The 26,816-nt window shown below is 47.3% G+C and overlaps 1 protein-coding gene across 9 annotated transcripts; it reads left to right on the forward strand.

The window, feature by feature from the left end:
* The first annotated feature begins 470 nt into the window (after nucleotides 1-470).
* Nucleotides 471-26,419, forward strand: Ttf1 (transcription termination factor 1). Of its 9 annotated transcripts, none has more exons than XM_075985608.1 (12): nucleotides 471-513; nucleotides 5,625-7,187; nucleotides 7,991-8,217; nucleotides 10,306-10,491; nucleotides 11,581-11,659; nucleotides 14,276-14,406; nucleotides 15,185-15,419; nucleotides 18,625-18,714; nucleotides 19,731-19,796; nucleotides 21,939-22,024; nucleotides 22,914-23,091; nucleotides 25,061-26,415. In XM_075985608.1, exons 2-12 carry the CDS (start codon nucleotides 5,632-5,634, stop codon nucleotides 25,077-25,079), a joined length of 2,853 nt encoding a protein of 950 aa, XP_075841723.1. In that variant the 5' UTR covers nucleotides 471-513; nucleotides 5,625-5,631; the 3' UTR covers nucleotides 25,080-26,415. The 9 variants fall into 9 exon arrangements, 4 of the variants coding, with proteins under 4 accessions (XP_075841723.1, XP_075841725.1, XP_075841724.1 ...); XM_075985607.1 differs by lacking the exon at nucleotides 471-513 and adding an exon at nucleotides 2,340-2,407 and having other exon boundaries at nucleotides 25,061-25,216; XR_012911813.1 differs by lacking the exon at nucleotides 21,939-22,024 and having other exon boundaries at nucleotides 15,185-15,412; nucleotides 25,061-26,419.
* Nucleotides 26,420-26,816: the final 397 nt, after the last annotated feature.

The raw sequence follows: 26,816 nt of genomic DNA on the forward strand, positions 1-26,816 counted from the left end.
CTGGGCTTGAACTTACAGAGATAGGCCTGTTTCCGCCACTCAAATGCTGGGATTAAAGGCTCACGCCACCACTGCTTGGAGCTCAGCTTTATATTTTATTATTTATTTATTTATTTGGTTTTTTGAGGTTTTTTTTATTTTTTTCCTAAATTTTGTGGCTCCCCCCACACACACAATTTGCTGTTTTTCAGGGGTTTTGTTTAGTTGGTTTTGTTGTTGTTTGTATTTTGAGACAGGGTCTTACTACGTACTCTGGCCTCAAACTCGCTATTTAGATCAGGCTTGCTTCGAACTCACTTATACCTGCCTCTGCTTCTGGCCTGCTTAGTTAGAGGGGCACGCTTTAACTCTTTCCCCTGTCAGGACATAGACAAGCAACTACGCATGCGTCCAATCCTTGCGTACTGCCATGTTACTATGGCAGCCGGATGCGGAGCAGGCCGGAAGTCAGTACAGTACTTCCGTCTCCAGAACACTTCCGGGTTGGAAGACGAGTGGCTACAGTATCACGGGGTAGGTTGGACGACCTTTCGTTGTTAGAGCTTCTGGTTCGCGAGTGTGGCGGGGGCGGGCGGCGCTAGTCTTGTGCGAGGCGGCGGCCTGAGGCCGATCTGCCCGGTCCTTGCCGCCGGGGGTTGCCCCGAGACCCAGGCCGCGGCCTGCGGGGTCTTTCCAGTCTGTTCCTCGGGTCGCCGCCCAGGGGCAGAGCAGAATCAGTCCCAGCCCACGGGTGGTGAGGGTAGGGCGCGTGGGGCCGGAAGTGGAGGTCGGTCCATTTCCGCCTGTTAGATGAGACGGAGCACGTCTCGGCTGTAGACAGTTCGCCTCGGGAAGGTGCCCGACCGTTGGGGAAGTCTGTGTGCGGTAGGGAACGTGGCACCCGGCTAGGAGTCAGTGAAGGCACCTTGATAAAATGGCCTGCACACTGAGGCCGGTCGCCGAGCATCAAGATCTGCATCGTGGGTCATAGCCATCTATAAATTCAGTTCCCAAGACCACTTACCCGGCCTGCAACAGTTGACTCTGCCTTCATGCATCCCCCTGCCGTATGTGCTTTTTACACACAATCCGATGTGTGTTTTTCATTTAGCCAGCTCTCTTTTTCTTCCACCATGGGTTGTGGGCGCTACAACCCATCTCCTTGGTCCCACGAGCACCCAGCAGGCACTCGGTGGACATACATACAAGCAGGCAAAACACTCATGCACACAAAATACAATCACTCTCTCTCTCCTCTTTCTCTCTCTCTCTCTCTCTCTCTCTCTCTCTCTCTCTCTCTCTCTCTCTCTCTCTCTCTCTCTCTCTCTCATTAAAAGCAAGGTTCAAGAAGGGTGGCAGTAATTGTTATTGAAGGGGCCTCAGCCCATGGCAGAAATTCGTCTGGGGCCGAGAAAGAACTCTTACAGCCGCAAAACCCAAACGAACAATAACTAAATATGCTGTTACAAGATGGGTGTAGAGTGAATAGGGAAACTGGCTGCTAAAGGTGACTCCTGGCAGGGTAGGAACCAGGGGAGCACAGGCGATGTTGCTCAGTGATTAGTGTTTGCCACATCTGTTTTGGTTTTACTGTTACATGGCCCTACCCCAGTGCAGATGCTCACGTGACCATCCGCTATCACAGGGTACTGCCTGGAGCTAGAATTGCTCCTGGATAGTGGTCAGGTCCCAGCGGCAGACTGGCGGCCTGTGATTAGAACATAGCCCGTTTCCTACATCTCCGTAGCACTAGGGCAGCCAAAGAGAAAGCATTAACTCATGCCAAAAAATAAAAATTACTGTGCAAAACCTGATAATACGCGACGTGCTGAGGCTACAGTGATCATGTAAGACTGTCTGCTAGACCATTAGTAGCATTTGTGTGTTCCTACTGTGTGTCAGTGGGTGACATCGGGGAGAAAGGTCTAAAGCAGAGCTCTCATGCCCACATGGACCTGAAAGACCTGCCTTGCAGGTGAGAATTCAACTGTTCTTTCATGGCCCCTTCCCTCCAAAACCTGGCTGGTCCTTACAACTGCTGTTTACTGCCCAGGATAAATGTGTGCCTAGCATCCAGGTTGATTAAAACCCCTGCAGGCAGTGGAGGCACGAGCCTTTAATCCCGGCCCCCAGCCTTTAATCCCGGCACTTGGGAGGCAAAAGGAGGGGGATCTCTGTGAGTTCAAGGTCAACCTGGTCTACAGAGTTCCTGGACAGCCAGGGCTATGAGAGAAACACTTTGGGGTAGGGGGTGGGAAATGACACACTCTTTACAGAGAGAGAAATCCAGAGTCTGCTAGTAAAATCAGAAGCTACAGGTCAGAAGTGAAGACAATGGGAAGAAGTAAGAGCACATAGTACCTGGTGTACAGAGTGAGTTCGGGGCAGTCAAGGCCATGGAGAGAGACCCTGTCTCAAAATAGATCATGTAAGTATATTGCCTAGTCATCAAAGATAAATTATAGTTGAACCCAGAAGCAATTCAGAAGGAGAAGAATATGAAATGTCTGCATGTAATTTTTTTTTGCTTTTTTTAAAATTAACTTTATTTTATGTGCATTGATAAAAGGGTGTCAGATCCTCCCCTGGAACTGGAGTTAAAGACACTTGTAAACTGTCGTGTGGGTGCTGGGAATTGAACCTGGGTCCTCTAGAAGAGCAACCAGTGCTCTTTTTTTTTTTTTTATAAAGATGTATTTATTTATTTATTATGTATACAATGTTCTGCCTGCATATACGCCTGTGTGCCAGAAGAGGGCACCAGATCTCATTACAGATGGTTGTGAGCCACCATGTGGTTGCTGGGACTTGAACTCAGGACCTTTGGAAGAGCAGCCAGTGCTCTTAATTGCTGAGCCATCGCTCCAGCTGTGTATGTAACTCTTTATGCAGTAGAGAGGAGGGTCTAAAGTGGGGTTCCAGTATCCCTGACTTGTCTCAAACTTACTATGTAGCTGAGAAGGCCCTTGAACTTGTGATCCTCCTGCCTCCACTTTTCAGCGCTAGGTTACATGTGTGTGCAACTACAGCAGATTTATGAGATGCTAGGGATTGACCCCAGGACTTGGTGTGTGCTAGGGCAAGCACTTTACCAGCTGAACTGCATACCTGCCCCGCCAGTATATCTATCCAAACTTCATACCCCTGTATTGTGAAAGTTCACCCTTCTCCACTGTGGAGTTCTCTTGTTTTGCTGGTCACTAACAAGCACATCTGCCCTCTTTGTCAAAGGCCAGTATGAGGTCTGTGGGTGCTTAGTGATGCCAGCATGAAGCTCACTTCACTCTAATGAAAGGCTGGGTCATGGCTCCCCGGTAGTGGCAATAGCAGGAGCAACACATGCAAGCTGGCTTCCTTTGTGTGATCTGAGTGTGATAGCAGGATGGATGTTTAATGACTGAGTGACTTATTGTTAATTTTTAGAATTACAAATGCTACAAAAGAAGCACAGATTGGAAAGAACGAGGGAAGGAAGCTTTTTTTGTTTTTTGTTTTGTTTTCTTTTTCAAGACCAGGTTTCTCTCTATGGCCCTGACTATCCTCACGCTGGCCTTGAACTCACAGAAATCCACCTGCGACTGCCTCCTGAGTGCTGGGATTAAAAGTGTGTACTACCATCTTCTGGCCTTAAATATAATACTTCTTTGAGAATTTTGTAATTCTTTTTTTAAAAAAAAATATTTATTTATTATACATACAATATTCTGTCTGTGTGTATGTCTGCAGGCCAGAAGAGGGCACCAGACCTCATTACAGATGGTTGTGAGCCACCATGTGGTTGCCGGGAACTGAACTCAGGACCTTTGGAAGAATAGGCAATGCTCTTAACCACTGAGCCATCTCTCCAGCCCGAATTTTGTAATTCTTTGAGAAATTCAGTTTAATCCAGTTCTTGGATGATCCCACTTCTCGGCCTCCCTCCCCCTTTTCATGTCCTCTTTGTTTTCTTTTTAAAAATAGCCCATCCAGTCAAGTTTATGGCTGCCATATACTCTGGGTGTGGGGCCATCCTCTGGAGCCATGTCAGTACTAGGGACCACATACCCTTAGAGAAAACTGCCTCTCCCTTTCCCAGAAATCTGTGTCACCTCAGGAGAGGGAGCTCATCAGCCCCTCCCCCTCGGCATTTGAACTGGCTTGATCATGTGTTAGCTACACACGGCTGCTATGAATTATGAGTTGTGAATGTCATGTCCTGAAGACGCTGCTCTGCTCCAGTTCTCCCAGTCTGGGTGCTCAGGATCTGGTCCCCAAGCTTTGGAAGGCGAGCGAGGCACACAGATGTCCCATTCATTACTCCGCTAACATTTGTTCTCTGTACTTTCTGCTGCTTGCTTTTGTTTTGTTTTTTGAGACAGGGTTTCTCTGTGTAGCTCTGGATGACCTGAAACTCTGTAGGCTAGGCTGTATTGGCCTGGAACTCAGAGATCCACCTGTCCCTGCCTCCTGAGTGCTGGCATCAAAGGTGTGCACCAGCACTACCCAGCTTTGTTCTCTGTACTTTGACCAGTTGTGAGTTTCTGCATTAACTACTGTCTACAGCACCCCCCCCAAAAAACCCACCTCTCTGATGAGGTCTGAGAGATATATTAATTATTAATCTATGGGTAGAGAAGGACAAAGGTAGAGGCAGATTGATGCTATGTCCATTTAGCAGAATAATAGTGGTTGACTTGATGCCAGGTGGTGGTAGTGCACACCTTTAATCCCAGTACTAAGGAGGTAGGAGCAGGTGGATCTCTTTGAGTTCCAGGACAGCCAGGGCTACACAGAAAAGCTGGAGAAAAAAAACCCAAAAAACAGAAGATTCACCCTGTCTAACTAAACTTGGACTCCTTGACAGATTTGCAGTACCCCACATGTTGGATCAAGGCTTTAGTTTTAAAAAGCAGTTTGCTACCCTAAAACATTCAAGCCACTGTTGCACCCATAGGTACAACTTGCCCTTGCCATTGTAGTTCACAGGGCTCCCAGTGAGTAAGGTTGAGATGATTTTCCACCCAGCAATCACATAGCACTTCTGGTACTATGAGAGCTAGGCAGTAGAGAGGAGGCTTCCTGGTCAGAACCAACTTGATGTAAGAGAAGGCTCTCTTAAAGAAGTCAGCTTCCAGTTCCAGCTGTGGTCCTAGGACTGAAGAGATTGAAATGAGGGTAGCAAGTGTTAGGGGCCAGCCTGGGCAACACAGCAAGACCTTGTCTCAGAGTAAAGCAAAGCAGTCTTCTAGCCAAGCTCACGGGCAGGCAAGGGAGCAGCAACGGCAGCCAGGAGAGTGGGAGGCAGCAGAGATCCCAGAGAGAGCCAGGGAAGGACTCGGGCATGTGGGGAGAACTGCAGCAAGTACCTGTCACAGAAGATGAGTCTGAGTGGCATGTGGTCCAGAATGTGCAGGACAGTGTTATTTCCTGTGAATTGGAAGGTGTGTGTGTGTGTGTGTGCATGCGTGCGTGTGTGTATGTATCATAAAGGCAGTGGGGCCAGGCAATGTGGATTACAGTGAGCTTCCCATATTTTGAATAGTACAGAATTTATACTCATGACTGCAGACTTGTCATTTGTCATACAGTTTCGTTTGTGCTGTCATTCCTGCCCTCAGACTTATGTTTAAAAGGCCAAAATAAACCATTGTCATGTTTTTCTAAAGGAATAGGATGGAAGAAGACTCTAGCAGATTTAAAATCCACAGTGCAGTTTTTTACAAGAAAAAGAAACGGTCTTCTGTGTCCGAGGAAAGACCCCAAATAAGAACCCCTGAGACCCTGGAGAGTGAGCATCCTCCGGTGTCCAAGCCAGGGAAGAAGAGGAGGAAGGAGTCCCAGATTCCAGCCCCTGAGACCCTGGAGAGTGAGCATCCTCCGGTGTCCAAGCCAGGGAAGAAGGGGAGGAAGGAGTCCCAGATTCCAGCCCCTGAGACCCTGGAGAGTGAGCATCCTCCGGTGTCCAAGCCAGGGAAGAAGAGGAGGAAGGAGTCCCAGATTCCAGCCCCTGAGACCCTGGAGAGTGAGCATCCTCCGGTGTCCAAGCCAGGGAAGAAGAGGAAGAAGGACTCCCAGACTCCAGCCCCTGAGAACTTGGAGAGTGAGCATCCTGGGGTGTCCAAGCCAGGGAAGAAGAGGAAGAAGGAGTCCCAGACTCCAGCTCCTGAGAGCTTAGAGAGTGAGCATCCTCGGGTGTCCAAGCCGGGGAAGAGGAGGAAGGAGTCCCAGACTCTAGCTCCTGAGACCCTGGAGAATGAGCATCCTCGGGTGTCCAAGCCGGGGAAGAGGAAGGAGTCCCAGACTCCAGCCCCTGAGAGCTTGGAGAGTGAGCATCCTCACATAGCCAAGAGGAAAAACAGGAGGGAATCCCAGACACCAGCCCCTGAGAGCCTGGAGAGTGAGCATCCTCACATAGCCAAGAGGAAGAAGGGGAGGGAGTTCCAACAACTTACTTCTTCCCTTCTGAAAAATTCAGAAACCTTCCATAAAGCCAAAAAGACCATTTCTACACATAAAAAAAAGAGAAGTAGTGTGTGGGAGGTGGATGTGAAAACAGGGATCATTCTTGTAAATAAAGAAAACATAGAGAACCTGCTGGAGAGTTCTAGAAAAGATGTGGATATTGTTTATGTAGATGTGAGCAAGGGACAAAAGTCAGCAGAAGCAGACAAAGCAGAGGAGATGTCTGTTGCTGAGTCCCAGAAACATGACTGTCAAGAGCTGCACACTGATGTTAGGAGCAAAAAGAATCAAAAGCATCTGAAGAAAGTTGTATCCAGGGATGCTGTACGGGAAAGCCAGCATGAGAACATCATCTTGCCCCACTCAGAATCCTTGTCTTCTGTGAATCTAGAAGGCAAAAGCACAGAACTAGCAGTGTCTTGTAAAAAGAAGTCTGAGGAAAAAGTGTTCAAGAACCAGGAATTGGAGGTCATGCCTGAGAGTGTTGGTAGCACACACCCTGGAGGAGAGGCTGGGACTGGAGAAGGAGGTGAGAGGATCAAAGGATCCCACAGTATCAGGAAAAAGTCTAAGAAAAGGAAGTGTGCATCTGTTCCTGTTGCCACCTCTGGTGACAATGTCTCACTGCCTGACGACAGTGCTGAGAATGTCCTCGCGGATTCATTGGAAGGCAGCAAGGCTTTGAGGGAAGAGGATGTGGACCACAGACCAAGGGAGGCAGGAACCCAGGCTTGTTCCAGCGAGAAGCATGCAGAAGAGATGCAGAGGTAAGCTGGGAATGGTGCGTGTCTTCTGTGAGCCTAGGAAATGACAGAAATCATAATATGCACATATAATTGAGCCGTCTCAGCAGATAGCTGAATCTCTCCATGTGTAAAAGAAGGTAGTTAAATTAGATTTTCACGGAGCTCTCTTTTTACCTACTGCTATAAGATTGAGTCATTTTAAGACTTCTCAGCAACTCAGCTTGTCTGGGAGCGTGTATTGGTGTATATTTTACTGAGGATTGTGCAAAACTAGTGTTACTTATCTAATGTTAACAGGTGGGCAAGATGGTTTAGTTTTTAGTCCGACAGACTCACTGATGCCTGAACATACTAAGTAAGAGCAGACAGATTCTGACATCTGCTAAAGAACTGGCGAAAACAGTTGCGCTGGATACATAAAAAACTAAGGAAGAGCCGGGCCGTAGTGGCACACACATTTAATCCCAGCACTTGGAAGGCAGATGCAGGCGGATCTCTGTGAATTCAAGGCCAGCCTGATCTACAGGGCAGGCTCCAAAGCTACAGAGAAACCCTGTCTCAAAAAAAAAAAAAAAAAAAAAAAACCTAAGGAAGAAATGAGGCCTCTAGCCTGTGCCGCAGGAACCACCGGTGAGACATAGCACATAAATTTCTGCTCGCATGTACCCATCTGATGTCGTCAGGCTGCATAGCATTTGAAGTTAGGGACTGAATGGCTCCGAGGTGCAGTCCAACTTCACTACTCTTCGACTGAGAGCCATTCAGAAAGAGCCGGAAAGGTGTTAGCTGAAGAGATGACTGTTAGTTACCGGTCTCCCCCTTAGGTTAGAATCCACCCCTGAAGAAGAAAGCAATTTGGAATCAGTCAGCAATTCCGCAACAAGATATGTATCTGAAGATGGGAGAGACTCTGACGAATCGGATGTGGATTTGGGCTCTGCAGTGAAGCAGCTCCAAGAGTTCATTCCTGACATACAGGAAAGGGCAGCCACCACAATCAGACGCATGTATCGGGATGACCTGGGACGATTCAAGGAATTTAAGGCACAAGGTAAACTTTTCAATGTCCAGAGCAGGCAACAGCTGCTTTTGTGAGTGACTTGGATTGATGGGCCCAGGGGAAGCATCCTTTAAGAAGATCTAAGAAGCTGCTGGATGATAGTGGCACACATCTTTAATTCTAGCACTTGGAGGTAGAGGCAGGCAGATCTCTGTGAGTTTAAGACTAGCCTACTCTACAGAGTGAGTTCTAGGACAGCCATGGCTGTTATACAGAGAAACCCTATCTTGGGTGGGAGGTGGGGGTATAGATCTGAGATGTGCCACAACTGAGCATTAGTTACTGGGGAATGTTAAAAGTCACCTTTTAGAATGTTTCTTCATTGTATGTATTTATCATGCATGATCATGTGTGGCATAAGGACTCTTTTACACAAGTATGCGCTGTACGTTGAGGGGCTCTGACTTTGGGAGCCAAGGAGGTTGAAGAGAGTAGAAACAGACAGGTTAAGCACACCCCCCAAGAGCCTCATGTGGACACAGTTTAAAGAGCAGTGTCTTCTGGCCCCCTGTGAACGGAGGCTTTACTGCCCTCCCTGGTCCTGCAGCCATTCTTAAAATAATCACTGCAAGGCTTATTACTAGCTAGCTTGTACATTTAAATTAACCCATTTCTGTTAATCTGTATATTGCCACGTGGCCCATGGCTTACTGGTGGTGCTCTGGCATCTTGCCCTTGGGCAGATGCTGGTATCTCCCTGACTCTACCCTTCTCCCTTATCTCTGGTTGGATTTTCCACCTGGTTCTATTCTGCCTGGCTATTGGCCAAATCAGCTTCTTTATTAAGCAGTGGTAATAAAACATAATCACAGCCTACAGAGGTGTTATCCCACACCAGCTCCCTTTGCTGTATTCTGAGTTGAATCATGAGGTAAAGCAGGCTGAGCTCAGACTCTCAATCCTCCTGCCTCAGCTTCCCAAGTGCTAGATTTACCAGGTGTGAATCACCATGCCTGGCTCTACGTCCAAATTACTGAGTTATTTTTTTAATTTTGTTGCATGAATGTTTGTATGTATAATAAACTGAAAACCAGGGCTGAAGCTATGGCTCAGTCTGTAGTGTTTGATTCCTAGCACCCCCATAAATTGAGTGTGCTGGTGCTTGTCTGTAATCCCAACTCTCAGAAAGTGAAGGCAGGAGAATCAGAAGTTCAAGCCCATTCGTAGCTACGTAGGGAGTTTGAGGCTTGACTGAGCTACATGATACCCTGTCACAATAAAACAAAACATCTAAAGCCAGACAAGTAAACTGAGTCTCCAGCTCTGCAAAAAGAAAGAACAATGCGCTAGTCACACAATTGATCCTTAATGATTGAACAAGGATCAGGAGTTCTTTCTCTGTAAACTACTATGTTTTGTCAATCGTGACCCTGGTTTGCACGTAGAGAAAGCTTATGTTTGTTCAGCAGGCTTTTGTTAGCCCCTGTGAACACCACTTTCAGGAAGTTCAGTGACATGGGGTGGGAGAAGGCTTCTTCTAGATTCTTCTTCAATATTGAGTGGATTTATTATCAACGTCTGTTGCTTTTAATGTAACTATTTTAAAGAGATTGAGGAAACAAGTCACTGTGGAAGAGGATGTCTGAGAAGACCTGGGGAGAGGAGCCATAGCTTAGACTAGAATTGAGGATGGGGAGCCACTCAGTGCCAAAGATCCCTGTGGGCTCGACTGCTCCTGGCAGGCTGGTTCTGCTAGACCTGGTATTCTGAGTTTGGTAGGTTTCCTTTTGGGCTCGGGAATTGGTCAATAAAGTGCTTGTTGCACAAACATGAGGACCTGAGTTCAGCTTCCAGAATCCATGTAGAAGAGCTGACCATGGTGGCATGTGCTTGTAACCCTAACACAGGGAGGCAGAGACAGAAGCAGAGACAGAAAGATCTTTGGGGCTTGCTGGTTGGCCAGCCTGGCCTACTTGGTCAACAGGAGAGCCTATCACTAAAAAAAAAAAAAAAAAAAAAAGGTGGATTTGAGGATCAACAGCTGCACGTACCAGACCACAGAAAAGAAATGAGTGTGGTAAGTTTGCTTTTATTCATTATTGACAATACATACTTTCTCTCCTCCCCCCTCAACCCTAGGTGTTGCTATTAGATTTGGCAAATTTTCTGCTAAAGAAAATAAACAAATAGAGAAAAACGTGCAAGAATTCCTGTCCCTGACTGGAATTGAGAGTGCAGACAAGCTGCTGTACACAGACAGATATCCAGAGGAGAAGTCTCTGATCACCAATTTAAAACGAAAGCATGCATTCAGGCTGCACATTGGTAAGTGGAGAAGTGGACTCAAGCGCCATCAGCCTTCCTACACCTCCCTCAGCCCCTTGTGCTGAGGAGTACTTACTCTGAATCCCATGGGTTTGTATCTCAAGAGTAGTGCGCCTGTGGAAAAGTAAAGTGATCTTCTATCTTTGTCTACTTGGCAGTAATTATGACTTTAGTTTCTTGTCCTGTTTATCTTTCCTTCCATGCACCATGGTCTTCTAAGGACAGCGCTTTGAGCTAGACTCCCGCTGAGAAAGTTAGGAGGTCAGTGAGCCCTCTGAGACCGGCCCCAGAAGTTCATGGACGGCACAGATTGGACACAGGGTTGTTAAAAACGAAGAAGACACAAAGTTGGGGAGGGTAGAGAAGAGGAGGCAGATCTTGGAGGACTTAGGAGAAGGAGTTGGGGTGAATATGATCAGAATACATTGTATGCTATTCTCAACGCATTAATTTAAAATACTTGTTTTAATTTAAAATATTTATTTTTTTCATCTTTTCAAGACAGGGTTTCTCTGTGTATCCCTGGCTGTCCTGGAACTCACTCTGTAGACCAGGCTGGCCTTGAACTCAGAGATCCACTTGCCTCTGCCTCCCAAGTGCCGGGATCAAAGGCATGCACCACCATGTCCGGCAAAAACTACATTAAAGAAAAAAATGATGCGTAAGTTGCATCAGGTTGCTCGTGAAAGAATCTTTTATGAGTGTGAAGATGATAATTCCATAGGTGTTTTCTGGGCTGCACAGGGACGTGGGATGGTGGCCCCTGGAGAATGGGAAATGGAGAAGGCTTTGCTGGGGAGAGGCCTGTTCCTCTCCTGTGCTTACCTACAATCTTGCTGAAATGGCAACCCAGTGAGGGTCTGAGTGGGTCCTCAAACCCAGTGTGCACCACGCTCAAGGCAGCGTTGACTGTACATGTGTTCATCTGCTCCAACGGTGCAGGCGTGTGAAGAGCCGGCCTCTCACACTGCTGCACATGAGTTAATGTGCTACAGAAGGCTCCACTGGGTTACTTTGGCGTCTATGACCATGTATGTCTCACATTGGCCACCTGCTGCCCCTCTGACTCTGTCTCCTGACTGTCTGCAGGGAAAGGTATCGCTCGGCCCTGGAAGCTTGTGTACTACCGCGCAAAGAAGATCTTTGATGTGAATAATTACAAAGGCAGGTAAGAGAGTCTCACTGCAATTGGTTCTGATGTCAAGTAACAAAGTATCCACAGCCATGGTGAGAAGTGGAGATCGCAAAGATCTCAGCATTGAAATTTAGCTGGGTATTGCCTTTAAGATTTGTTTCCACTGGACGGTGTGGGGCACACCTTTAATCCCAGCACTTGAGAGGCAGAGGCAGGCAGATCTCTGTGAGTTCAAGGCCAGCCTGGTCTACAGAGAAAGTTCCAGGGCAGCCAGGACTATTCCACAGAAAAACCCTATCTCAAAAAAAACGAAAGAAAGAAAGAAAGAGAGAAATCATTTCCATTCCTACTTCCTTAATAAGCCATCTGGAATCTTCTACACTCTGTGTTCCTGGCTGCAGCACTGGGCATCTCCTGCCTCTCACTGTGGCTCCTCTTTGCTCTGCTCTCTGTTGCACAGTCATCTCCAGTGCTGGAATTCCCTTCTGCTTTGACACATCCAGTTGGGTTTTCTGGAAATGTTGGAAGATGCAGGTTAGGTCACGTGGGACAGTTCTGTGGTACATGCAGAATGCCTAATGTGGTCGAACTCTCCTCCTTCCCAGGGAAAGTCCACAGCTTTCATTTGTGTCCAACATTCTAAATAACATTGGCAGTACATTCTCAGTTTTGTTTCTTCCGTGTGCCTGTTTTCTAAGTGAATGAGGAGTCTGAACTGAGACCTTCATTCTGACAGGGTGAGCACCGTACCTACTGACTCAGCCCTGTTACCCCCTCCCACTCCCATTGCCCACTGTATCCTTAATCTCTCACCCACAATTTTTTTTAATCTAAAAAAAATGTATTTTGTATGTATGTGTGCACCACACATGCAGGAGCCTGCAGATGTCAGAGGAGGTGTCAGACTGGTGTGAGCCACCGTGTGTGCTGGGATCTCTGCAAAGAGCAGGAAGTGTAGCCAGGTGTGATGCTGCTCACTTTTAATCCCAACACTTGGGAAGCAAAGGCAGGAACAGGAGGATCTCTGCGTTCGAGGCCATCCTAGTCTACATAGCAAGAGCCAGGATAGCCGGGGCTGCAACAAAAGAGTAGTAAATGCTCTTAACCACTGAGCCATCTGTCCAGCTTTTACCCACAGTTCTTGTCCCTTTGATTGTGAGCCTATCCTTTTACCACTGAGCCATCTGTCCAGCCACCTCCCACAATTCTTAATAGTGGAGAGGAATGTGTCTATAGAATGTTTATAGAATTTTATAGAATGAGTCAGGCGGTGGTGGCGCACGCCTTTAATCCCAGCACTCGGGAGGCAGAGGCAGGCAGATCTCTGTGAGTTCGAGACCAGCCCGGTCTACAAGAGCTAGTTCCAGGACAGGCTCCAAAACCACAGAGAAAACCTGTCTTGAAAAACCAAAAATAATAATAACAATAATAATAATTTTATAGAATGCTCTCTGTAGTCCCTGTTTGTGAGTGCATGTTCTGCAGACACTGGCCCACTATTATACTAGAGAAGTTCCACGTCAGAGGTTGTCACAGTCTTCCAGAACTTTGACAGGCCATGGTATTGACATAACCCACCCCTACCCTGGGTTAGAAATTTAGAAATTTCTAGATTTAGAAATCTGCCTGGCATGGTGACACACGCTTTTAATCCCAGCACTCTGGAGGCAAAGGCAAGTGGATCTCTATGAGTTTGAGACCAGCCTGGTCTACAATGTGAGTTCCTGGACAGCCAGGCCGGTTATACAGAGAAACTCTCAAAAATAAACAAACAAACAAGCAAAGATTTAGAAATCTAAGGTTATGAAAATTGCTATATCTTGGCTTAAGTATTTATGGTGTTCAATCTCAAAATTTATAATGTACTACTTAGATATTTAATAGGATTAATGCAGGCATACACATATTTATATTAAGCCCAGAGAGAACAATCTGACAAGGTCCCTTCCTCGTGGGCCTTGCCTCCCAGCTGTGCCAACTCCTGTATGACTTCCAGCCACATGGAGTTAACCCTTATTGCCATGAATGGTGACTGGGTTTAGAATGGAGGTCATAAATGCCCTCCAACACTAACTGGAAGTGTTGTGCCACGCACTGGGGTGGAACCCAGGCCTTGTGCTTGCCAGAGATGGCTGAATCAGGGAGTCACATGCCTAGATCAGAGGAAGCTTCTTCTCATGGTAATCTTGCTAATACTAAGTGAAGTCAAGTCTTCCTTGTGGGGGCGCGAAGCAGGCCGAGTGGCTTACACGAGGGTTTGCTCGGCAGCAGTCAGCACTGTCTAGAGGAAGTAGTGTGATCCAGGGGTCCATAGATGCCAAAGGCAAGCCTAGAACAGTGCAGCGCTCCTTGCAGAGTACCATGCAGATGGCCATCTGGTGGGTGGAGAAAGCCATGTCCAAGCCAGCACAGAGCCTGTGGGGTAAGAACAGGCTCAGGTGGTTTGCTCTGGCCTTTGGCTCTGGCCAGCTGTGACTAAGGGCATGACCACCACTGAAATGCTGAGACAGGCAGTGAGGGGCTCCAGCCATTGGTAGGAGAGACATGCTTCCTGTCAGTGCTGCCTTCTGCTTTCCCAAAGTAGCGCCATGAGGTAAGGTACCCTTTCTAGTCTTGGACTTCATTAAACATCCATTTTCCTTCTCTCAGGTACAATGAAGAAGATACTAAGAAGCTAAAGGCATACCATTCCCTCCATGGAAACGACTGGAAAAAGATCGGGGCAATGGTAGCCCGAAGCAGCCTCTCTGTTGCCCTGAAGTACTCTCAGATTGGTGGTCGTAAGTGGCCTGTCTCACTGTGGAATAAGCTAGTGACTGAGCCAGTGTGCAGAGGTCTCTGTGGGCCCACTCTTAGTACCTGCTCTCTCTGTTACTTCATTTGGCTTCTTTGTGTGCTGTCAGTGAAACTAGCTTTATTTACTGAGCCCACTGACCATGCCTCAGTTCCATATCTTATAGCGTGAATCCTTTTTCTTATGCTGGTCCTCCAGAAGCTGGCCAGGAGGGAGCCTCAGAAAGGGAGGTGTGCAGTCTCTTTGTCCCAGAGTGTTATACTTAAACCAGAAGGAGTGGTGCACCACTTTAATCCCAGTACTTGAGAGACAGAAGCAGGCTGATCTTTGAGTTTGAGGCCAGTCTGGTCCACATAGTGAGTTGAGGACAGCCTGGGCTACATGGAGAGACCCTGTCTCATAAACCAAAAAACAAGAATAACTATTGTCAATTATTTTAGGTTGGTTTGATTGAGCTGTTGCCTACTGTTTTCTGGAAAGGGCCTGATTTATCATCTCCTATTTATCTATCATTTTTATTTATTTAGTGGCGTGTGTGTGTGTGTATGGTTTTTCGAGACAGGTTTGTCTCTGTAACAGCTCTGGCTGTCCTAGAACTCACTCTGTAGGCCAGACTGGCCTCAAACTCAGAGATCCACCTGCTTCTCTTTCCTGAGTGCTGGGATTAAAGGCGTGCACCACTATCACCTGGCAACATCTCCTTTTAACTGTGCTTAGAAAGCAAATAGATGAACAACTACAAGGTCATCCTTTTATGCCTACAGATATAAACCACGGTGCTTGGAGTAAGACTGAAACCCAGAGACTAATCAAGGCTGTGGAGGATGTGATCCTAAAGAAAATGTCTCCCCAGGAGTTAAGAGAGCTGGATTCTAGACTCCAGGAAGACCCTGAAGGTCGCCTGTCCATTGTCCGGGAAAAACTGTACAAGGGCATTTCATGGGTGGAAGTGGAAGCCAAAGTGGAGACCAGAAACTGGATGCAGTGCAAAAGTAAGTGGTAAGTGTAAGACTTCCTGTGTCTATTTTGATGGGTTTCTCTTATTTGTTTGGCATGGGTGAGCCTATATATAGCTGTGCACAACACACAGTGTCGAGAATGCTGCACCTGCTTCAGTCAGTACCTAACCTTGATTGACAGTGTGCATGTGGGGAGCAGCTTCTGTGCAGGGGTTTATTTCTTCCTCATACAGAACTTAAAGACAGACTTGGTATCTGTGAATCCAGGAAGCTGAGGCAGGAGATTTGGGGCTAGCCTGAGCAGTAGATTGAGATGGATTGTGACTCTTGACAATCTTTCATGTCTTTAGTAAGGCAGGAAGAATAAATTTTTTAATTGAAACAGCTTTAAGGAAGTACTCTTTATATCCCCATGTTATGCTGAATAACCCCAGAAGTTACATGTCTGCAAAACTGAAGCAGTTGATAGAAATGTGTGTCCTGGGAGATCAGAGCCTAGTGGCAGAGTTGCTTGGCCTTGCTTGGTTTGAGGTTAGGGCAGTGGCTGCTGGGGGCTGCTCTGCAGCGCCCTCATAGTCATGCGCTGATTTAGTTCCTGGCTACCATAGACTGTTTCCTTCTGGCTGCATGTCCTCTCACTTTCCCGAGCTCTGGAGGGTCGAGCCTGAGTGTCCAGCTACATCCTCAGTGCAGCAGGGATTCTTCATGGACTGAACCCACACTATGTCCAAGGCGTTTGGTGACCCTCACCTTCCAAATGAGTAAAATCCAGAGAAGTACTTCACATTAAAAGCAGACTCCTGCGCTGGGCTGTGGTGGCTCATGCGCCTTTTATCCCAGCACTCTGGAGGCAGAAGCAGGTGGATCTTTGTGAGTTCAAGGCCAGCCTGGTCTGTAAGAACTAGTTCCAGGGGCTGGAGAGATGATGGCTCAGTGGTTAAGAGCACTGCCTGTTCTTCCAGAGGTCCTGAGTTCAATTCCCAGTAACCACATGGTGGCTCACAACCATCTGTAATGAGAGCTGGTGCCCTCTTCTAGCCTACAGGAATACATGGAGGCCGAACACTGTACAAATAATAAATAAACATTTCATTAAAAAAAACAAAACTAGTTCCAAAACAAGGTCCAAAGCTACAGAGAAACCTGTCTCAAAAAGAATAAAATAAAATAAAATAGGTTGCCTCCTGAATTGTACTGCCCTTTTAACACCTTTCAGCTCTGTTTGGGATATTTGGGTGCTTTGCTTTGGTTTTGTTCTGGGATTCAGACCCAGGACCAAATGCATGCTATGTAATCACTCTACCACTGAGCTAAGTTCCCAGCCTAGTCTGTGTTTAACTAACATCAGTGCTCAGGGAAAGAAACCCCAAAGAACAGATAATGTTGGGAGTGTGTAGTGGAAATGGGACTGTTTCTACTCTTCAATTTTAGGGTGCAACAGGAGAGTAGGTTCTGAGCCTCAGCTGGAGGGTGATGTTTCAGTGCTGGAAGGGGAAATGAGATGACCCAGTGGGTAAAGCATTAGAACCTGAGTTTAGGTCTCCAGCACCCATGTAAAAATCAGGTGTCTATAACCCCAACACAGGGGGTGGGATGAGGCTGGAGACAGATTCCTGGAGCTCATTGTGGCCTTTGCTCTGGTCATTGAGTTCCAGGTTCAGTAACAGCCCTGTCTCAAACAGTAAGGTGGAAAGCAGTAGAGGAGCACAGCCAATGTTAACCTCTGGCCTCCACGTACTCAAAATTTCCCAAAGCAAAGAAATCAAACCCCTTTGCCGTTAATCAAGCCATACTCGGGTCCTGGATTACCTGCCGCCTGATGGATACTGCTTAAAGGTTCCAAATTATAGGCTTGAGACTTTATGAAGAGAGTCTTCTACTCTACTGGAAGAATAACAGTCGAGGGGTAATGTTGGCTCTGTTACTAACAGACATAGTCTACCCACACCAAGCCCACAGCCTTGTCTGTTTACAGTGCGCTCTCCAGGGTCCCTCCTGGTGCACAGGCCTACAGCACAGATGTCTTCTCAGTCCCCTCCTGCGAAAGCTTCACTTCCTGCAGCACCAGCAGTTTGGAATGTTCTGATTAATCCATGATTAATTGGGTCTAAAAAGTCTTATTTTTACTAATATGATATCTTAAAGTACAGCCAGTGAATTGGCAAAGGAACTGAAGAGAAAACAGGAAGGTGATGAGAGCTTGTAGTCCAGCCCAGCTGGGTGGAACTTACACTTAACGTGGACTCCATTGTGCTGCAGTGAAGCCAGCGTGCTGCTGCACTGAGAAAATAATACTCATAAGTATACTGTGTCTCTCAATTGGAGTGTTCCACTTTATAGAACTAGTAATGGTTTTTCACCGGCCTTTATGTGTAAAACCAAAAATTGTCATTTATCAATTTGAAAACAATTGTCCTTACCCAGATTTCATACCACAAACTATACCTCTCCCCATTAGCCCCATTAAATAGCCATGACCTTCCTGTCTGTTTATTTACTCTGCCCATCGAGTGAGAGCAGTTCATGTGCTGCGGGGCTCCCTGCAGGGTACAGCAGGCAGGGAAGAAACGACCCACAGAGAGACAAGAACAAAACTCAGCCCGATTTTTATTGTAACTGGCACTGGCCCAGGACTTCAAGAGCCTGTCTGGCCCAGATCCTTTTACTTGAGCCATATTTGAGCACAGCACAATTTTTGGAAAAAGGTATTCAGATAACAATTAACTCAGTCCCAAGTGCACAACAATTTGAGACATGTTTACATTGAGATTCCTTACAAAGTACATCTGGTTTCTTTCACAAGAATGGAAACTGTTAACTCAGAGAAAGTGCCTAAGATTTAGGGTTGAGGCTGTTTGACTCAGGTGAACATAGTGTCTGTGGGTGTCCAGTTGGCCTGGCCCTAAGATAACACAGAAGTCACTTAGGCTGTTGTAAAGCACAGGTGACATCACTCATAAGAGTGATTTGGGGGAAAGGTCTTGCTTGGATAAGTAAAAAAATTCTGGGAGACACAGTCAGAGCCTGTCTCTTCAGACAACAAAGGATCCCCAGGTTGTAAATGGCACTGCAGGAAGAGCAGCTATGCACCTCACTCCACTGAAGGGTGAGCTGTGTGTAACTCTCCTGGCTTCTCCAGTGCTTATTTATGCACAGGCTTTATACTCTCTATACTAAAAATAAGGGAAATTTGTGCTTTTTAAACTAAAAGTATGTGACATTTTTCTTTCTTTTTTTTTAAACAGGACAGAGATTCTCACCAAAAGGATGACCCAAGGTGGGTTTGTGTATCGTGGCGTCAATGCTCTGCAAGCCAAAATCACCCTTATTGAAAGGTACTGAAATAGGGGCGGGTGCTGTGTGAACCACTGTTAATCCCGAGCTAGGATGCTGTTGCTTAGACCCACCTTCCACGTGTGTCACAGCTGGTGTGGCCTGCCTTTCTGAATCTCTGTTCTGACCAGTTCTGAATGGGGCTGATGAAGAGAAGTTACCTGCTTCCCAGTGTTCTTGGGGACAATGCATGGTGGCCATACTGTGTTCTCAGTTAAAGTCGTTAGTTGAGTCTGCAGAGCTGTCCCTATGGGTGTGCTATTCCTGTCCATTGGGAGTTGGTGATGGCAAGTTAGCCCTGCTATACCGCAGTGACCTGTTGGTGCAACTGTTGCTCGGCTTTGTCCTGAGTTCCTTGTCTATGCAGAGTCCTTACCACAGTAGCCCAAGGGAAGTGGAGGCATGAGCATCTCTGACACCTGTGAGTCTGGCAGACACAGGCTTATGTTGTAGTGGCAGCAAGAGCAGCAGAGGCCCGTGGTTGTGGCCATTCTGTCCAGCTTCTTAGTCCCATCACTCTGCCATGCTTCCTGTGTTAACCCTGGCTTGCTGTGCCTCACCCTTCATTCTGCAAGAGAGACAAGTTGGCCAATCTGAGAAGACATCTCAGGTCAGGCAGGACTAGGGTTCAGGGTTTCACCACTTCAGTTGTCATGACAAATTGAGTTGGTGGCCGAGTCCCTAAGCTCCATGTACTTGTCTGCAGAATGGGGCTGGTGCCCCAGCCCATGGTGCGGAGGGAGCATCACTGCATGAGTGGTACACGTTCAATACTAACGGTGTCTTGAGCAGTGGACTGGAGTGCAGGGCACTGTTCCTGAGAGGCTGTGTGGAATGGGGAGATGCTTCTCAGCTCATCTCCAGAGCTTGCTCTCTGAACTTGGACTAACCTCGGACTAGGCTGGACAGTGTACTTGTGGGGACTAGAATAAGATGGAAGCCCTTGGCCTTTCAGCTCTTGGTAGTCTGTGAGTCTGTGGAGGTGGATTTGACTAGGAATTTTTATTCTTTCTTGCAGGTTATATGAACTAAATGTGAATGATGCTAATGAGATAGATTGGGAAGATCTTGCTAGTGCCATAGGGTAAGACCATTTACTGAACATTAAGCTTATTCAATCGTAGAATGTTTTAAAAATAATTTTTCTTTTTCTTTTTTTTTTTTTATATTTGGATTTCTCTGTGTTACAGCTCTGGCTGTCCAGGAATTCACTCTGTAGACCAGGCTGTCCTTGAACTCACAGAGATCCTCCTGCCTCTGCTTCCTGAGTGCTGGGATTAAAAGAATGAGCCACCATGCCCGGCTAAAATAACTTTTTATTGTGTGTGTATATGTATGGATATGCATGTTTATGAGTGTGCATGTGTGCGCGTGTATGAGTGTACGTGTCTGCATATGTATGAGTGTGTACGTGTGCATGTATATGAGTACGTGTATGTGTACCTGTGTCTGAGTGTGTGTCTGCATGAGTGTGCATGTGTACAGTGCACATACAACGATCAGAAACCTCATGAGACTCAGTTCTGTCCTTTCACCACGTGGTTGTGGAGATCAGACTCAGGCAGTCTATTAAGCGCTTGCCACTGGGGCACAAGGATCTGAGTCCACATAGCAAAGCTGGAGATGGTGTTGGCGTCTGTAGCCCCAGTGCTGGGAGGGTGGATCCCCTGAGCTCCAGACTGTCTCAGCATAGAAGGTAGGCAGTGACAGAGGAAGACACGTGACTTCACCCTCCAGCCTCCACACACAGCACCTGCTCACACTGGATCATCTCTGGCCTTAGGCTTCACTTTGCTTTGCTTTTGCTGTGTTCTGTGGCAGGATCTTGCTGTGTAGCTAGATTGGCCTCAAACTCACCATCTTCCCGCCTTCACCTCCAAGAACTGGAGAACCTTTTAGGGCTAGCGGTGCCGCATCCAGCGGCTGTTGGAATGGTGTTGCCCGGTTGTCAGGTTTTTATATTCCCTGGTAATTTTCACTTGCAGCCACTGAGAGGAGTCAGAGCAGGACAGGAACCTGGGGGCAGGAAGTGATGCAGAGTCCAGGAACATGGCTTTCTCACCCAGAACCATCAGCCCAGAGGTGGCACCACCCACAGTGGGCAAGGTTCTCCCATATTCAAGAAAATGCTTCAGAGGTTTGCCTGAAGACCAGTCTGGTGGAGACATTTCTCAGTTGAGGTTGTCAAGCTGACATAAAGCTAGCCAGTACAGTTTGATGTTGTTTTATTTTTTAATAGAGAACAGGTAGCTTTGTCCAGAGTAAGGGATGCATGAAAAGAAGCAGTGAGTAGCCCTCTGCCCACAGGAAGCCAGCATCTGCTCCCTTCCCAGAGCATTTGTGCAGGAGGCCCGCAGGACCTGGACCGTGTCCACCATCAGAGCTCAGACTGGTTGTGCACTTTCTCCTTCTCTACCTAAAGGCTCACCAGGGACTGTACTAGTCCTTTACAATTGTCCTTCCTTCCCCCCCTTACCATTCATCCATTCCCCCCCCTGTGTCTTACCACAGCTCAGGCTGGCCTTGACCTTGATGACCCTCTTTCCACTCCTCTCCTGGTCTTCCATTGCTCTCTGAGTTTGTTTTTCAGCTTCTTGAGAATCCTTCTTTTTAATAAGCTCTTTTTCCTAAGCACTGCTTTATCAACAACGCCTAGTAGTTTTTAACCTTTTATCAGAAGTTTAGACAGATAAAAGAACAAATGGAGCTCTATACACCCACTGCCATCTTCAGAAATGCGCCATATCTGGCCAGCCTCACTAAAACTTCTTTATCCACCTCCTGATTACTGCCTTTTTTTAGTAAATTATATCTAGTTTGTGGCCTGGTATCCTTCAGCATTTAAGTAATTCCATTTGGAAATCAGTAATTCTGTTTCTAGAAGTACATTCTATAGAGTCAACTCTCACTGTGTTTGGAGCTAGTTATATGCAGAATAACCCAGTGGTGGTGTGCGCACTGATAGGAGAGAAGCTGAGGGTGCAGCTCAGCTGGGCTAGTGCTGCCTCCCATGTGGCAGGACAGAGGAGTGGGCTCTGTCCCCAGCACCACATCAACTCAGGTGTGATGCACACCTATAACACCAGCACTCAGGGTGAAGGCAGGAGGATCGGGAGTCACCCTTATACCGTGTGTTCCAGGCCTGTGTGGGGTCGTGAAACCCTATCACAGAAAGAACTGATGACATTTTGATTGACTTTTTTTCCCCTACCTTTCCTTTCTAAAGGGATGTCCCTCCACCTTTTGTTCAGGCAAAATTTTATAAGCTGAAAGCTGCCTGTGTTCCTTTTTGGCAGAAAAAGACTTTTCCAGGTCAGTATTACAAATCCTTGTCTGGTTAAGAGTATTGTGTTGTCCGGGTGTGGTGATCCCAGCAATAGGAAAGCAGAGGCAGGGGAATCTCTTTGAGTTAGAGGCCAGCCTCTGCTACACAGCAGGGTTACTAGTCTACATGGCACCCTGTCTCAAAACCTCCCCTTGACTTCAGGCTGAGTCCAGGAGCTCTGATAAGATGGAGGGCAGTTTGCTCTGCTCTGCTACCTCCTAACAGTGCTGTGCCTGGAGCCACGGAGCAGGGCCGCTGTCCTGAAGAGTGTTCTAAAGCCCTGCAGCGGTTTCTTAATGCCATCAGGCTCCATTCCTCATTGGAAAGATGGGTTAGAGGGAGCAGGTGTTGTCTCAGTGAGCACTGACTATGCAGCCGTGCACACCTGGGTTAGGGTCGCCAGCAAGCACATGGGAAGCTGAGCAGTGCATACCTGGAATCCCAGTTCTGGAGACACAGAGGCAAGAGGATCCCCAGAGCTCCCTGGCCGGCCACTCTAGCCAAACCTATAAAACTACAGAGCTCCAAGTTCACTGAGAGCCCGCTTCAAGACATGAGGTGGAAAGCAATTGAGGAAGCTCTTCACATCAACCTCTGGCCTCCACGTATGTGCACTTGTGTGTATATCTATACACATGTACTCACAGAGACTTGTATACCTGTGTACACTAGAGAGAGTGTCCTGTGCCAAACAGAAAAATAAGGATAGAGTAATGCCTGCCTCGGGATTCTCTCAAAGACGGCCTAAGAGACTGTGTGTCCCAGTTAAGGTGGATCTTACGTGTGGTAATGAGTGCAGGGCATTGTTAACGGCCTGTGTCCTTTGACCTTAACTGGAGACTTGTACAAATAATTCCAAAATGACCTTTTCTGCAGAGATCATTGACTACTTATATGAGACCAGTCTGCCTTTGCTGAAGGAAAAGTTAGACAAGAAGAAGGAGAAAAACAGTAGCCAGATCCAGACGCCCTCAGCTCCCAAACAAGACTTCCTGTTCAAAGACATCTTCTATTGCGATGACGACAGCGACGGGGAGGGCTCAGAGGAGCCCAGGTAAGTGCAATTCTTGCCCTTTTCCTTTAGTTTGGTTATGTTTATGCCCGTGTGTCGGTCAGCTCTTTGCTGTAGCTGAGCAGCTGAGTTGCTTGCCTCAGAAAGAGAAGCGTTCACTTTGGTTTTCTCCTTAGAGGTTCCAGCCCATGCCCCATTGGTGCTGTTACGCTGGGCCTGTGACGGCAATGCAGTGTGGCTAGCACATGTAAGAGTAAAGTCATTTACCTCATAGCCAGGACGCAAAAGAGAACAGGGAAATCCCACAATCCCTTTCAAGGCTCACCTGATGTCATAAAGAACTCCCAGGAGGAAATACCATCTACAATTGACACTGCCCTAGGGACCTTGCCTTTAATATGTAAACCTTGGGGATGGTGGGGAGAAAGTTCCCAGATCTGACGAGGCAAGAAGATCTTATCTGTTAAAAATGGTATGACTTGGGCATAGTGGATGTGCGCACCACTAATCCCAACAGTCAGGAGGCAGAGACAGGTGCATCTCTGAGTTTGAGGCAGACCTGGACTGCAGAGTGAGTTCCAGGACAGCTAGGGCTACCCAGAGAAACCCTGTCTGGGGATACGGGGAATGGTATGATGAATGGGTAAACATTAAAACATTGAGATGGATGGATGAGCATTAAAACACATCGGGAGGGGCTGGAGAGCACTGGCTGCTCTTCCAGAGGGCCAGTGTTCTATTCCCAACGCCCAAATGGCAGCTCACAACTGTCTGCACCTCCTGTTCCAGGGGATCCAACACCCTTACACAGACATGCACACAGGCAAAAGACCAATGTACATTAAAAAAAACTCTGAGAAGAAGACTTGGCCAATGGAGTGCTTACTCACAAGTTCACAAGTATGAGATCCTGTGTTGGATCCCCAGCTCTCAGGTTGAAAAGTTGAATCAGGCATGGTGGCATGTACCAGTCACCTACGCTTGGGCTGTGGGAACAGGAAGATCTTGAGGGCTAGCTGGCCAGCTTAGTCTAATCAGCAAGTCACAGGACCCAGTAAAAGAGCATACCTGAAGAAATGAGGTGGACAGCACAGCTCCTGGGGAACACCAGAGACTGCCCTCTACCCTCTGCATGCACATACATGCGCACCAGCACCCATGCACACCTGTGTATCTTTAAAAGTATTAGTATTCACCTTAAAGTCTGCGTGTATTGGGGGCACAGAGGTCCTGTGCTCACAGACAAGCACCAAGAGAACCAGGAATATTAATCACACAGGGATGTCTTCTCCATGGAGGACACAGGGATGTCTTCTCCATGGAGGAGATAAAATCAGATACCCGCATCCCATCCGGAAAGCCAAGAGTGGATTCTATTAACGACCTGGTGACCTTCTCTCTGTGGAGACAGACCTCACTCATCTTTTGCTATAGGTGCAGGCCTCACCCTAACTCCCCAGGATGATTATCCCAAACTCTTCCCTCCCTAGACTCTTACCCATCCTTAGGGGAGATGTCACATGTACCGTGTGTCCTGGTGACCTGTATATTTGTCAGAGACACACTAGATTCTAGGCCTTTTAGCTATAGAACCCACCCTTATGGTCACACGTACTATATAAAAGAATCTCTTTGTAGTTGCATATGCACCTGGAATTGAACTAATTGGACTGACTGGTGCCTGGAAACCTTTTCCCAAATTGTACTGTGTTTTAAATATATTGATAATGAACCACCTGGCTTTAGACTCCCTGAAGTCTGATCCAGGTTGATGAAGTCAGTGTGCACCAGGTTTCACTTCCCTGTGTGGCACCTGCAGGGACCCCTTCATGTGTGACTGTGAGAAGCATGAGCTGATTGAATACCTCTGGACCATTACATTGACACGGTTACACCGCTGGTCCCATTGAACCAAAGCAACCCTGGCCCTGCAGTTGTTGGAGAGAACACTATGCGCAGAAAGATGAGAAAGCTGCCCTTTCCTGACGGGTGTTGCTCTGCTCTTTTCCAGTGCCCCTGGTGTGCAGTGACTGCGGCCCTCCTCTTCCTCAGACTGCTCTCTGTTCCCTTGGGCCTCTTCCTGCGCATCTCCTCTTCTGGGTGGACTGCTGCTGGTCATAGCTGCTGGCACACTTGCATTCGTTGTGGAAGCTCAGCTGTTAGTCTTGGAAGAATTTGTCCAGCTGATGCACAGCTCCTATAGGAGTCTAGTACAGGGTGAAAGGAGGCTCCTCTATAAGTCAGGAAAGTGAAACCACCAAGGGTGTTACAGAGAGATCACTTTCTACCGGGGTTTAGGTAACACAAAGTGTTCTACGAGATCACACTGTACAGGCAAAGGGGGTCACAAGATTGAGGCCAGCCTGGGCTACATAATGAGACCTTGTCTCAAGCATACACACACAGATTGTTCGGTGGTATGCTGGAGCCAACAGGAGGAGTGCGTTGCCCGGAGAGCAGCAGCACTGCAGAGAAGCTGTGTAGTCCTGCAGACCACCCCAATTTTCCCATGTTCCAACCAGCTGCTCCCATACCCCAGGCTGTCTACTGCTGCTGGCCTGTGTCCCTCCATCAGCACATGCCTCTGCAGAGACTTGTGTCAGTGTGTGACCTTAGCAGAAATCTGCTGCAAGGGAGTCTGGGACACCAAGTGTTCAGACTTGTATCCCATCTGTGCTGGGGAGCACAGAGAAAGGAAAGTGGCAAATTGTACCATATGCTCTGTTCCCATTGGTGCCCTCTGCAATCTCCTGTCCCCTACAGCTCTCAGCTGTCCTTTTTGTGGCACCATTAGAAGGTGGGCTAGACCAGCCACAGGGGAAGGAAGCACACTAATGGGGGGCTCGGGCTTGTCACTGTACCCCAGCACTTTGCATAGTCATGCAATAACATTGAGTTGTCTGGTGGTGTACACACATGTGTCCAGCACTCGGGTGGGGGCAGGGGATTGGGAGTTCAAGGTGTTCTTGCCAAATAGGTTCTAGGCCAGCCTGGGCTACAGAAGACCCTGTCTCGAACAAACATTGAGTAAATGTCTTAGTACATGCTTCTCTCCATAGCCTTCTCTGCCCCTCAGACATCCTAGTATCAGTGCTGACAGGACTGACTTATTTCTACAGAAATGATAGTATTAATGTATAAACCAATGCTATGTTTGTAATAGGGAAAAAAGAAAAATATTACATATTCTGTAATAAGAAGTATGCTAAGTTATGGTATGGGCCTAGAATGGAATATTATATGGTAAATTAAAGTGATAACAATAGATTTGATTGACATGAAAGTATATTTTTGTGAAATATTTCAAAGGGATATATATATTTTCTCAATTTTGTAAAACTTAAAAATAAAATTGGTTGTTTATACAGTTGTATGTGGAATGACTTGAAGACAGTGGCACATAGCACAGTTCATAGCAACTTAGAGCACTCTGAAGGCCTCAGGGAGCTCCCAAAACTAGCTGTGGGACTCGGCCCCAGACCACGGCTCCCACTGTGCTCTACAGCGTTTTGCATGAAGGTTAGCCCTGCTCCTCCGTACCCAGGGCTGGGCTTCTGGCCTGGCTTTCTAGCTTTTTTTCTGGAGCCTTTTTGTGTACACAGGATGGCCCCACTTCTACAGCTCTGCCTCTGAGGAAGCAGCAATGGTCTTGTCTGCTCCTGGAGTGGCCCTGGCCGCTATTCCGCAGGTCCAATGTCATGCAGAGCTGTCAGCATAGCCAGCAAGCTAGGATTGGCTCAGCTCTGAAGTTGGGTATAACTGAAAAG

The sequence above is a fragment of the Microtus pennsylvanicus genome, chromosome 9, assembly GCF_037038515.1.
Source record: "Microtus pennsylvanicus isolate mMicPen1 chromosome 9, mMicPen1.hap1, whole genome shotgun sequence".
Taxonomy (NCBI): Eukaryota; Metazoa; Chordata; class Mammalia; order Rodentia; family Cricetidae; genus Microtus; species Microtus pennsylvanicus.

Excerpts from the sequence above, each read along its gene's own strand:
- Ttf1 (XM_075985607.1), top strand. Across the intron at positions 15,420-18,624 it reads ATGCAGTGCAAAAGTAAGTG|GACAGAGATTCTCACCAAAA; the intron begins GTAAGTGTAAGA and ends TTTTTTAAACAG. Across the intron at positions 22,025-22,913 it reads GCAGAAAAAGACTTTTCCAG|AGATCATTGACTACTTATAT; the intron begins GTCAGTATTACA and ends CCTTTTCTGCAG.